The sequence below is a fragment of the Heptranchias perlo genome, chromosome 20 (assembly GCF_035084215.1).
Source record: "Heptranchias perlo isolate sHepPer1 chromosome 20, sHepPer1.hap1, whole genome shotgun sequence".
NCBI classification, from domain to species: Eukaryota; Metazoa; Chordata; class Chondrichthyes; order Hexanchiformes; family Hexanchidae; genus Heptranchias; species Heptranchias perlo.
The window spans coordinates 43,690,834-43,704,286 of NC_090344.1; the positions used below are offsets into that span (position 1 = coordinate 43,690,834).

General features: G+C 42.9%; 1 protein-coding gene across 6 annotated transcripts in view; it reads right to left on the bottom strand.

The window, feature by feature from the left end:
- fahd2a (fumarylacetoacetate hydrolase domain containing 2A) overlaps nt 1-13,453 on the bottom strand; it is a 45,570-nt gene that overhangs the window by 14,024 nt on the left and 18,093 nt on the right. For 4 of the 6 annotated variants that reach the window (XR_010966491.1, XM_068001124.1, XM_068001128.1 and 1 more), the window contains exons 2-5: nt 11,239-11,538; nt 4,200-4,416; nt 2,981-3,040; nt 1,111-1,273 (exon numbers count right to left, since the gene is read on the bottom strand). Coding sequence is in view for 5 of the 6 variants with exons in the window: in XM_068001124.1 (XP_067857225.1) it covers nt 1,111-1,273; nt 2,981-3,040; nt 4,200-4,416; nt 11,239-11,538 (740 nt within the window). In the remaining variant the exon portion in view is untranslated. The remainder of the gene's footprint in view (nt 1-1,110; nt 1,274-2,980; nt 3,041-4,199; nt 4,417-11,238; nt 11,539-13,453) is intronic. The other 2 variants (XM_068001126.1, XM_068001129.1) reach the window with 2 other exon arrangements.

A 13,453-nucleotide genomic window follows, 5' to 3' on the forward strand; every position in this document is an offset into this window, starting at 1 on the left:
GAACTAAAAAACTGGAAAAAATATTGTCAAACAAAGAGATAGAACAGCAGTGGGAAACATTTTTTTAAATGATCAATAGAGTTCAGGAGAAATATATTCTGCTAAAAGACAAGGAAAAACGAGCCAATAGATGAATAAAGAGATAAGGATAAAATTGAATCTAAAGATCCAAAAATCCACTGTACATGGACAACAAAGGAGAGGATGACAAAAGGAAATACGAAGAGCTTAAGAAAAAAGTTAAGAAAAACAATTTGGAAGGTAAAGAGGAATTACCAAATGAAATTATCGAAGAATATAAAGAAGAACTAATAAAGTATTCTATAGACATATAAATAACAAAAGGAAGATTAAGATAGGGATTGGGCCACTAAGGGATAAAGATAAACTCACAGGTATTGACAGTGAAATGCCGAAATATTGAATAGTTACTTTGCCTTAGTCTCCCTGATAAAAACTAACAACAACTTGCATTTATATAGCACCTTTAACGTAGTAAAATATCCCAAGGAGCTTCACAGGAGTGTACTCAAACAAAATTTGTTACCAAGCCACATAAAGAGATACTAGGACAGGTGAACAAAAGTTTGGTCAAAGAGATAGGTTTTAAAGAGCGTCTTAAAGGAGGAGAGAGAGGTAGCGAGGCGGAGATGTTTAGGGAGGGAATTCCAGAACTTAGCTGAAGGCATGGCCGCCATTCGTGGGGCGAAGGAAATCGCGGATGCGCAAGAGGCCAGAATTGGAGGAGCGCAGAGATCTCGGAGGGTTGTAGGGTTGGAGGAGGTCATGGATGGATTTGAACACAAGGTGAACATTAGAAGAAGAGATCAAAAAGGATATCAAGACATTTAACATAGAAGAGGGAGATAATTGATAAATTAGCCAAACGTAGAGGGGATAAAATCACAGGTCCGGATGGATTGCATTCACACACACTCAAAGAAACTAGGGAAGAGATATCACAGGAACCAGTATTTATATGTAAAAAAAAATCAATAGAAAAGGGAATACTGCCAGAGGACTGGTGGACAGCTAATGTTATTCCTATATTCAAAAAGGGAGATAGAACAAGTCCAGGATTTGTACAAATCCAGGGTACAAATTCAGTACCTGAGAGAGCATCTCTGGTGACTATGGCTGGTCCCAATGGACAGAATGTGTCAAACGTTTTACCCAGCAGCCACTGCTTGCCATTTCGCTTCATCTGCCAGTCCCGTGCACTGACATCATGCGCGACCGTGAACCCAGCAACAAAGTCCATTGCTTCTTCTTTCTGTGAAGAAGGTACGACATATTTATTGCCAGCTCCACATTCAATTCACATTCCTCATTGTCTGAATCTCCACAGTCACCAACTAGTCACCTAAGACCACACAGCAGAGTTTCAAAATATTGAACTTTGAGGGGACTGGTGATAAATGTTGAGGTATTGAGATTTCTGCTCCCGGCCTGGTCTTTCATGTACTCACCAGCTCCACACTCCCACTCACTGAGGCTACGTGCATTTATTACATAAACTTCTGTTGCGTTCCTAAACCTGGCCTGAGTTCGCCTGGTTCACTGTTAATTATACAGCAGCTGGCTCCCCACAGTACTCTTCAGAGCCAGTCTGCTGTTCTCCTGCTATCCCCTCTCTGACTCAGAGTGAGCATGCAGAATAGTATGCCCAAATTTGGAGTTGAAATAGTCAGTGGTATTCCTTTGGTACTTGATTCATGTTTGAATCTGGCAGGATTTAGGACTAATGAGGGATCAGAACTGAAAACAGATATTATGCTGTTGGATTCACAAATTCACACAGATGAATTCTGCAGGATAGGAGTACATTGCTGGCTGTTCTGTGTGCTGACTAGGAATTGGAGAGAAAGAAGCAGGAGACCAGCAGACCAGTGCTGGAGGCTTCAAAACTCTTCAACTCCTTGGTCTCTCCTTCATACAGCCTTCAGGTTTTTAAAACCCAGACTTGGTGTCGCCTAATCGCGACTCCCTGAGTTAACTCATATTCTCTCCACCCTTGCTGGTGTCCTGCACTGTAGTCTTGTCCATTGACCTTGGTTGCTCAATAATTTAAATGGTTCAGTAACAGGCCGGGAATTGCATTTACCCACTAAGCCATCAAAGAGGCTCCATTATCTCCCATTCTTAGGTCCTGTGCACCCTACAACTCAGCCCTGGCCTACTGCCTCATTCAGTGGGAGTTCCTGGTCACTGTGCATGATGTGTAGCAGCCCCGATAGTGCTCTTGCCTCGTAGTCAGAAGCTCATGGATCTAAGCCCCATTGAGCACATAACCTAGGCTGACACTCCAGTGCAGTATTGAGGAAGTGCTGACTGCCATTAAATGAGACGTTAATCCGAAGCCCCATCTGCCTGTTCAGGGGACATTAAGATCCCATGGCACCATACCCGGATCAGCAGGAAGCTTCTAGTGTCCTGGCTAACATTCCTTTCTCACCCAAAAACAGATAATTTGGTCATTCATCTATTTTACTATTTATGGAATCTTGCTGTATGCAAATTGACTGTCACATTTGCCTGCATAACAACAGTATTGTAATTTAATAATAATTCTTAATTTGGGACTTTTTGGACATTGAGACTTGGAAAGGCATATATTTGCAAGTCTTTCTTTTTCCCCAGACCCCTGTTAGATGTACAAAGCAACTGTCAAGTTGCTGCATTTCAATTAGAAAGTCCTGCTTCTCCAATCGGCTGTATCCTTACCAGCCCTGCATTGGATCTTTACCTCCATCTGTTAACTCTGCAAACGGAGGGCAGCTTAATATGGCGTCAGATTCAATTGTGAACTTTTCCAGATCCCAGTGGCCTCTCCTTACACTAAATGTGGTATCGGAGAAGGCAAGAGTTTGTGATAGAGATTAGTTGGGATACTATTTGTCACAGACATTCTGTAAGCTCTGGCTCCCTGGCCGGTTTATACCTTGGGGCAGATAATGAACACACATCAACATGGGCAGACCTTAATGTGCTTCCCCTTCTTCCCAATGACAAATGCCAGCTCCACCTCCCAGTCCACTTCCTGCAAGAGGGACAAAGACATAATTGAGCAACATTGTTGATGAATACTGTAATATTAGAGACTATCACAGGCTCAGAACCACTGCCATTTAACCAATGTCCGTAGTCAGCTTCACTCAAATGAAGAGAATCATAGAAAGGTTACAGCATGGAAGGAGGCCATTCGGCCCATCGAGTCCGCGCTGGCACTAGGCATGAACAATCCAGCTAGTCCCACTTCCCCGCCCTATCCCCAAAGCCCTGCACATTTTTTCGTTTCAAGTACTTATCCAGTTCCCTTTTGAAGGCCATGATTGAATCTGCCTCCACCACTCCCTCGGGCAGTGCATTCCAGATCTTAACCACTTGCTGTGTAAAAAAGTTTTTCCTTTGGTTCTTTTGCCAGTCACCTTAAATCTATGCCCTCTGATTCTTCACCCTTCCGCCAATGGGAAGAGTTTCTCCCTATCTACTCTGACTACACCCTTAATGATTTTGAATACCTCTATCAAATCTCCTCGCAACCTTCTCTGTTCCAAGAAGAACGATCCCAACTTCTCCAGTCTATCCATGTAACTAAAGTCCCTCATCCCTGGAATCATTCTAGTAAATCTCCTCTGCCCCCTTCACATCCTTCCTAAAGTGTGGTGCCCAGAACTAGACACAACACTCCAGTTGTGGCCGAACCACTGTTTCATAAAAGTTCATCATGACTTCTTTGCTTTTGTACTCTATGCCTCTAGTTATAAAGCCCAGGACCCCGTATGCTTTTTTAACCGCTCTCTCAACCCGAAACTGAAAATCCCGAACCATTTTCTATCCACATGCACTATACTCAAGTATGAAAACAGAACATGCTGCAAATGCACAGCAGGTTGATTAGCAACTGAAAGAGAAAGACAGCTTAACACTTCAGGTGAGTGCTTCACCAGAAATGTGAAGCTATCTTTGTCAGTTGAACACACCTCAGACTCAACGCATTCATGTTCTGTACAAGGTGCAATCTAAGTGGACCAAGTTTAAAGTAAGAATACTTTCCACTCTCTAAACTGTTGATGGGTGATACTTTGACTCCTTCAGTCACCTACCCAATAGGCCCTTGACCCCTTCCTCCTGTGCAACTCCCTCTCGTCATGTCAGATCCACCCTCTCCCCCAACTGTAGAAGAAAAACACACTTACATTGCTTTCCGCTGGGTGAATGATGTCACTGTAGGGCCCCACTATGGAACTACCAAACTTGCTGAATATAACTGGCTCCTTTGGGATTGGCACATTCTGCTCCAGACAGTGATCCACATAGTTCATCCCAATACACACCACTTTGTCTGGGTTAGTTACAGGTGACAGAAGCGTTATCTCAGAATGACGCAGAGCATGCTTTCCACAATCCAGGGCTCTGCAGACACAATGAAAACAAATTCTAGAGGATCACTGTCAAATTATAAGAGTAATAGTTATTCACACTGAACAACAGCAGACTCACAATAATCTTTGTAAATATGTCAACATCTGTTAACACCATACCAATACTTACACAAACAAAAAAATTCTAGACACTATTAACACGATGATAGTATACTCCTCACACACACTATAAACACTCCAGTCTGTTTCACCCATGGGGGGAGGGGGATCACTAACTTCATGCTGAGACCAGGAACGAGATGAAATAAGTTGAAACTCACTGTCAGTCCAATGAGAATGTATGTACCAGGCACAGTTGTAACTGGAATGAGAAGCACTGTCAATGGAAATAGCCAGGTCACTGAAAACTTTCTTTTGTGAATTTTGGTTCTTATCAAGTTGAGAGAGTCAGTGATGGGGCACTGAATACTGGGGCATGCATCAAACACTCCCAGGTCAGTTGCAGCATGGGTTAGATACAGAGTACAGCTTCCTCTACACCAGGGGTGTCAAACTCATTTTATATGGTGGGCCTGATCCGACATCCTGGCACTAAGCAAGGGCCACATTCAGAGTATGTTATTAAAATAGAAATAGATAAAGATAAACCATATTAGGGCATAGACAATAATCCTTAATTAGATAATTTTTTCACTGTAAGTAATAAACTTTTACTGTTTGAGTCCTTAATCAAAAGGTCGCAAGTTGATTTGTTCCAAAGTATAATGGCTTTATTAAGAAGTTATAATAAGTAGCAAAGATGTTAAAATACAAGAGTACAATTAAACATGCTAGTAAGATAAATAGAACCTGACACAAAGTTGATCACTGTCCAAGCCTTCAAAGTGCACTTTAGAAGGTCTTGATTAGTTGAGCAGTCCAGCCTTGCCCCAAGAATATTCTACTCAGTACCGAAAAGCACCCAACTTTAGAGACAATGAGCTCTATATTCTCTCTGCAGCTGGGATCGTTATCAGTCCTCCTCCCTTGGCAGTACCAACTCCCTCATACAGCCAGTCAACTCTCCTCTCTAACTGATAAACAAGGTCATGCAGATAGCACTAGGTGCTCAGAGGCCTTCTCTTTCATAAGATCATAAAAAGCCTGTTTTGGATATACAGCAAGCCCTTTTTATCACAGCTAAACTAACATATATTTTACTTTAACGAGGCATACAATAATGTAGAAAGCTTGTACAGTACTTTTTTTTAACATTCACCCACTCTTTTATTTTACAGATGTAACCCTTTTGAACATTTTAAATACATTTTTTCAGTGTTCTTCCCCTTTCTTCCCCTGTTGGATTTGTACAGGAAAGTTTCATCCTTACTTCTATTTTAATTATCTGTTCTTCCATTTTGAAGACAGCTTGTATCCCTTACATTTATTTCTCTTCAATATAAGTGCACTCCCCCTCTTGCATTTCCAGTCGCAGTCACACCATTTTTTACATCTCTTACATATACTTCAGATTCTGGCAAAATATTATTAAAGCTTCTAGAATTCAGCTAAAGGCAGTGAATTATGTTTGCTACATTTTACCTTTTTTTAAACCTTATTTAAGTGTTGTACCTTATCAAGTGTTGTACCTTCTCTTCCAATTCATCACTTTCGTATTTCTGCTTTTCCAGTTATTGTCTGATTCCCATTTCCTTTGATATCTAGTTTTTTAAGAAAGCTTTAACTTCATCCTGTATTATTAATTAATATTTTTTGGAGGGGGATATCTTAAATTAGCCAACTATTTAAATAATAAATAATTATGAAGCAGCTGGTAGAATTTATTAACTAATTTAATGAATTGCTGACTGGATTTATTAAGTGATTAATATGCCAATTTTGCAATGATGCCCAAATACAGCATTTATTCATTTTAAAATAAATTGCTGAATTTAAGGAATGCTTTTTTGAAAGTACGTGACAATGTCAATGGGCTGTGGGCAGCAGTTAGTCAAGAATGGAATAATTGGCTGGTTTTATTAATTAGCTGTGTTCATACCAATCGATGCATTTATTGCTTTCTGTTCTCAGCATTCTGATCCCCATCCATGAGTTCAACCTACTGCTGCTATTCCAGATTAACTACCACTTGCTTCTCTCCGATAACTGCTGCTTAACACAGTTAGTCGAAGTTCACACTGCCATTAACACAGACACACTAAATTCACACGCCATTTACACATGGTCTAAACTCACACTGCCATTAACACACAAGGGGTTAAATTGGATAACCCACGAAAACCCATGATTAACCCGCACCCATTCAGAGCAATGCAGGCCACGTGTTACATTTGTGTTGCCTGCTGTTTTAAATGATTGCTGCGTGCAGCCAGCGCTATCTGCGTTGTTGAATGGCTGCATGCACCAGCAAGGGGCATCGATATTGCGAGTGGCTCGTGCTTCTTAAAGGCAGTCTGTCCTTCTTAAAGGGGAGGTGCATTGTAGCTGCAAGAAATGGTGGAAGTCGTTTCAAAACTGAATCTGTGCTGTGATAATTGGAGGAGTGGCTGGCCTGGGAGAGAGCGTGCATTAAGGCTCTCTGATGATGCACTGGTGGCCATGATGCAAAAGGTGGAGAGAAGAGGGGCATCTTCCATCTGTGGGGGGGGGGGGCAGTGTTGGGAGGCAGGGGCCCTCCAGATATAAGCTCAGGAGGCAGTGGAAGGAAGGAGCGGAGGAGGTAAATGCCAAGAGCATAGCTCCAAGAACATGAATGCAGTGCAGGAAGAAGTTCAATAATTCAGGACTTCAGTTACGTGGATAGACTGGAGAAGCTGATATTGTTCTCTTTAGAGCAGAGAAGGTTGAGAGGAGATTTGATAGCAGTGTTCAAAATCATGTGAGGTCCACACGGGTAGATAGAGAGAAACTGTTCCCATTGGCGGAAGGGTCAAGAACCAGAGGACACAGATTTAAGGTGACTGACAAAAGAACCAAAGGCGACATGAGGAAAAACTTCTTTACACAGCAAGTGGTGATGATCTGAAATGCACTGCCTGAGGGGGTGGTGATTTGAAGGGAAAAAATTTGCAGGGCGACAGGGAAAGGACGGGGGAGTGGGACGAGCTGGATTGCTTTTGCAGAGAGCATGGTCTCGAAGGGCTGAACAGCCTCCTTCTGTGCGGTAGGTAACCATTCTATGATTCTACGATTTAAAACAAGCGGTCAAGGTGAATGAGTTCAAGCTTCATGTGGCATATCGTACCAACTGCACCACTAGCTTCATCCACTACTCAATGCACTACATGCCCATCACCCACCGACCAACAATCTCTTTCAGTCAGTACTCAACCCATCAAATCATATGCTTTATCTCACCCTCACACACTTAGCACTGTTGCAAGCCTCACACCCACAACTCACAGTTCACACACACTGGTAGCTATTCAGCCACGATAGCCACATCTCCCAAACATCTTGTAGGACACTCGCTGACACACTTCCCTCTTTCTCGCAGGAGAAGGTGGCGCATAACTGAAGGCAGCAAGTGGCAGTGGCTCCATGGAACACAATTCTGCTGTCCTCCCTCAGGATAACAGTGTTTCTGCTCCTACCCCTGCCACCATGTCAGTGCCCTTCTGTTGCCTGTCAGCCAGCCAGCCCACTCCCTATAGAGTATTGAAACTTCATCCAAGAATAGGAAACCTCCAAAAACCCTAGCAGCCAGAAGAAATAGTTCAGCAATGAACCTGTCACTCCTGCATGATCCCTTTAAATACAGCGCGGGGGTGGGGGGGGGGGTTGTTCATGCCCTTTAAGTCATGTTCAGTTGTGCGAGGTTAATACAAACTCACACTACCATTAATACAGATGGTCTAAACTCTCACTGCCATTAATACAGATAGCTGAAACTCACACTACCATTAATACAGATAGTCCAAACTCACACTACCATTAATACAGATAGTCTAAACTCACACTACCATTAATACAGATAGCTGAAAATCACACTACCATTAATACAGATAGTCTAAACTCACACTACCATTAATACAGATAGTCCAAACTCACACTACCATTAATACAGATAGTCTAAACTCACACTACCATTAATACAGATGGTCTAAACTCACACTACCATTAATACAGATAGTCTAAACTCACTACCATTAATACAGATAGTCTAAACTCACACTACCATTAATACAGATAGTTGAAACTCACACTACCATTAATACAGATAGTCTAAACTCACACTACCATTAATACAGATAGTCCAAACTCACACTACCATTAATACAGATGGTCTAAACTCACACTACCATTAATACAGATAGTTGAAAATCACACTACCATTAATACAGATAGTCTAAACTCACTACCATTAATACAGATAGTCTAAACTCACACTACCATTAATACAGATAGTTGAAACTCACACTACCATTAATACAGATGGTCTAAACTCACACTGCCATTAATACAGATGATCTAAATTCACACTGCCATTAATACAAATGATCAAAATTCACACTGCCATTAATACAGATGATCAAAATTCACACTGCCATTAATACAGATGATCTAAATTCATACTGCCATGAATACAGATGGTCGAAACTCACACTGCCATTAATACAGATGGTCGAAACTCACTGCCATCAATACAGAGGATCTAAATTCACACTGCCATCAATACAGAGGATCTAAACTCACACTGCCATTAATACAGATGGTCGAAACTCACACTGCCATTAATACAGAGGATCTAAATTCACACTGCCATCAATACAGATGATCTAAACTCACACTGCCATCAATACAGAAGGCAGCTCACCACTACCTTCTCAAGGGCAATTAGGGATGGGCAATAAATGCCGGCCTCGCCAGCAACGCCCACATCCCATGAACGAATATATAAAAAAAATACAGATGGTCTAAACTTGCTGCCATTAATAGATGATCTAAACTCACACTGCCATTAATACAGATGATCTAAATTCACACTGCCATTAATACAGATGGTCGAAACTCACACTGCCATTAATACAGATGGTCGAAACTCACTGCCATTATTAAAGATGGCCTAAACTTACACTGCCATTAATATAGATGACCTAAATTTACACTGCCATTAATATAGATGACCTAAATTTACACTGCCATTAATATAGATGACCTAAATTTACACTGCCATTAATATAGATGGTTGAAACTCACACTGCCATTAACACAGGCGTTCAAACCTCACAGCCATTAACCGACTAATACTTATTACAATGTAGGAGATGTGCCTCAGGGATCGGTGCTGGGTCCGCTGTTGTTTGTTATTTATATTAATGATTTGGATGAGAATTTAAGAGGCATGGTTAGTAAGTTTGCAGATGACACCAAGATTGGTGGCATTGTGGACAGTGAAGAAGGTTATCTAGGATTGCAACGGGATCTTGATAAATTGGGCCAGTGGGCCGATGAATGGCAGATGGAGTTTAATTTAGATAAATGTGAGGTGATGCATTTTGGTAGATCGAATCGGGCCAGGACCTACTCCGTTAATGGTAGGGCATTGGGGAGAGTTATAGAACAAAGAGATCTAGGAGTACAGGTTCATAGCTCCTTGAAAGTGGAGTCACAGGTGGATAGGGTGGTGAAGAAGGCATTCGGCATGCTTGGTTTCATTGGTCAGAACATTGAATACAGGAGTTGGAATGTTTTGTTGAAGTTGTACAGGACATTAGTAAGGCCACACTTGGAATACTGTGTACAGTTCTGGTCACCCTATTATAGAAAGGATATTATTAAACTAGAAAGAGTGCAGAAAAGATTTACTAGGATGCTACTGGGACTTGATGGTTTGACTTATAGGGAGAGGTTGGATAGACTGAGACTTTTTTCCCTGGAGAGTAGGAGGTTTCGGGGTGATCTTATAGAAGTCTATAAAATAATGAGGGGCATAGATAAGGTAGATAGTCAAAATCTTTTCCCAAAGGTAGGGGAGTCTATAACGAGGAGACATAGATTTAAGGTGAGAGGGGAGAGATACAAAAAGGTCCAGAGGGGCAATTTTTTCACTCAAAGGGTGGTGAGTGTCTGGAACGAGCTGCGAGAGGCAGTAGTAGAGGCGGGTACAATTTTGTCTTTTAAAACGCATTTGGATAGTTACATGGGTAAGATGGGTATAGAGGGATATGGGCCAAGTGCAGGCAATTGGGACTAGCTTAGTGGTATAAACTGGGCGACATGGACATGTTGGGCCGAAGGGCCTGTTTCCATGTTGTAAACTTCTATGACTCTATGAGACATAAGAGGAGCAGGCTGTACAAAGCTTTACAATGGACTGCAATCCCCCACTTGTGATCATAAAATTAACCATCAACATGAGCTTATGAATTTTTCCAATGTAAACATTCCACCTCCGACTAATTTTGTGAATGAGATCACAGTGACATGAGAAAGTATATTGTAGATCGATAGCATTTCAGACTCAGGCCATTTATGTAACTCAAGGGACAATTGTTTCCTGAAAACTGAAGTCAATATTTGTTTTTGTTCTCCTTTTCAACTTTAAATATAATTTGGAAATCAGAACCTTGTTCCCCACCATTTTGTACCAGATACATAAAATGCTTTTGTGACATCTGCAAACACAGGATACTCAGTTCCCGCTGACATCACTACCGAGACTGAACTTACTGCCTGCTGTCACGAAACAGAGATAACAAGTGATGGTTATTTAGCCAATCATACTTCACATCTCAATCAAAAAAGAGGCATTCACTTTTCTGGCTCCCATGCTTTTCATCCGATTACTGAACATAATACGTAGAGAAACAATTTTAACAATTAAACGATAATGGACAAAATGGTCAATTACCTTCTTGCAGTTTCCATAGCAGTCTCTCCCTTTTCCAGAAACTCTTTCATGGTTCTGGGTAGGGAGCTATCAAATAAATTCAGATCAATGACATTCCCTCCATCCTTCTCCTCTATTCCCACTCTCACTCCATTCTGATCGCCATCAGTCAGGAACTGGACGAGCCTCATCCTCCAACCCTTGGACACTGACAGACGCCTCACTTGGAAACAACAGCTGTGCTTCGTCCAAATGCTCCCAGGTCTGGCTCGGACCAAACGTAGAATTGCAGTAGTATTAGCGAGAGCCTGCATGACAATTCTGAATATGGTAATTTAATCAACTTTGTAAGAACTTCTTGACAGAACATAAGAAATAGGAGCAGGAGTAGGCCATATGGCCCCTCGAGCCTGCTCCGCCATTCAATCAGATCATGGCTGATCTTCGACCTCAATTCCACTTACCCGCCCGATCCCCATATCCCTTGATTCCCCGAGAGTCCGAAAATCGATCTATCTCAGCCTTGAATATATTCAATGACTCAGCATCCACAGCCCTCTGAGGTAGAGAACTCCAAAGATTCACAACCCTCTGAGTGAAGAAATTCCTCCTCATCTCAGTTTTAAATGGCCAATCCTTTATCCTGCGCCTATGCCCCCTAGTTCTAGACTCTCCAGCCAGGGGAAACAACCTCTCGGCATCCACCCTGTCAAGCCCCCTCAGAATCTTATATGTTTCAATGAGATCACCTCTCATTCCTCTAAACTCCAGAGAGTATAGGCCCATTCCACTCAAAAATAACTCTTTACTAAAATTTCACAATCATTTTCAAGACACCGATTAAGTTAGAGGTGTGTGAACAGTTCCAGATATCTCATAATAGGAAAGATATTACAGCTATGGATGGGATATAGTAAAGATTCGCTTCCGAATAAGAGGTTTTTATTAATTGGAGTTTACTTTCATTAGAACAGAATCTAATAGGGGTTTTCACGCTGAGCAAGACTGGTTGCAACTTGTCTTCCCATTTCACCCCAAGCTGAGCTTCCAACACCCTGGCCTCGATATTACCAGGGAGGCGGGATGGCAGCGGGGGGCGGGGGGGACTGGGCGCGTGGGTAACCCTCCCAGTGAAATCGGTCCGTTCCCCACGCGATCGCGGGTAAATTGAAGGCACTTAGCATGGCTTCCGGGTTTCCCGTTGTCAACCTGCGCAGCGGGCGGACTGCGCACCCACTTCACAGGCTGTCAGCTGGAGGAGACCTATTTAAAGGGGCAGTCCTCCATTGCTGCTCCTGCAGCAACCAACCAAAAGTACAGCATGGAGCAGACCAGGGGAAAGGCTGCTCCAAGATTTAACGATGCCTCACTCCAGGTCCTACTGCATGGGGTGAGGAGGAGGAGGAGGGAGATTTTGTACCCGGTGGACGGAGGAAGTGGCCTGTCTCTGCCACTAAGAAGGCCTGGCTCGAGGTGGCAGAGGAGGTCACCAGCATCAGCAACGTCTCCCGCACCTGGATCCAGTGCGGGAAGCGCTTCAGTGACCTAATTTGTCAGCCAAAGTGAGTACACTTACTCATTCTCCCACACTCTGTCTTCCACATCACCGCCCCCACCCCACAACTCCTTCTGCACTGCCAATACCAATCTATCACATCACTACTCACACCCACTCAAAGTTCATCCTCAACTTACCTGCACTTAATCACCTCCCCAGTACTCATCCCACCGCTACCACTTAACCCAATCCTCATACAATGTCATGGCTCTGTCTCATACTCACCCTCTGATGCATCTCTCTCACGGTCAGCTTCACCCAAACCAATGCATTCAGCGGTTGGCCACGTCACCATCCCTCACTCACGCCTCTCTACTTTCTCCCCTTACAGGAGAAGAAAGCCCAGAATGCAAGGGAGAGGACGAAGACCGGAGGGGGGCCGCAACATCAGGTCGTCCTCACGGACGCGAAGCAAGAGGCTCTTGAAGTGAGCCGCACCCTCGAGTGCCTATCCGTCGGGGATGCCAAGACTGCCACCTGACAAACGGCTGGTGACAGAACTTTAACATTCAGCACTCACAATAGCAAATGATGTTAACATGCCTTGCCATCTTCAGCACCTCAACATTTGTCATCATGCTTAATATTGCCTTCTGTTCTCTTACAGGACCTTCAGCGACTGCTGTGACGAAGGAGGGCGATTCCTCAGAGGACCTGCCGGCCTCTGAGGGGGCACCG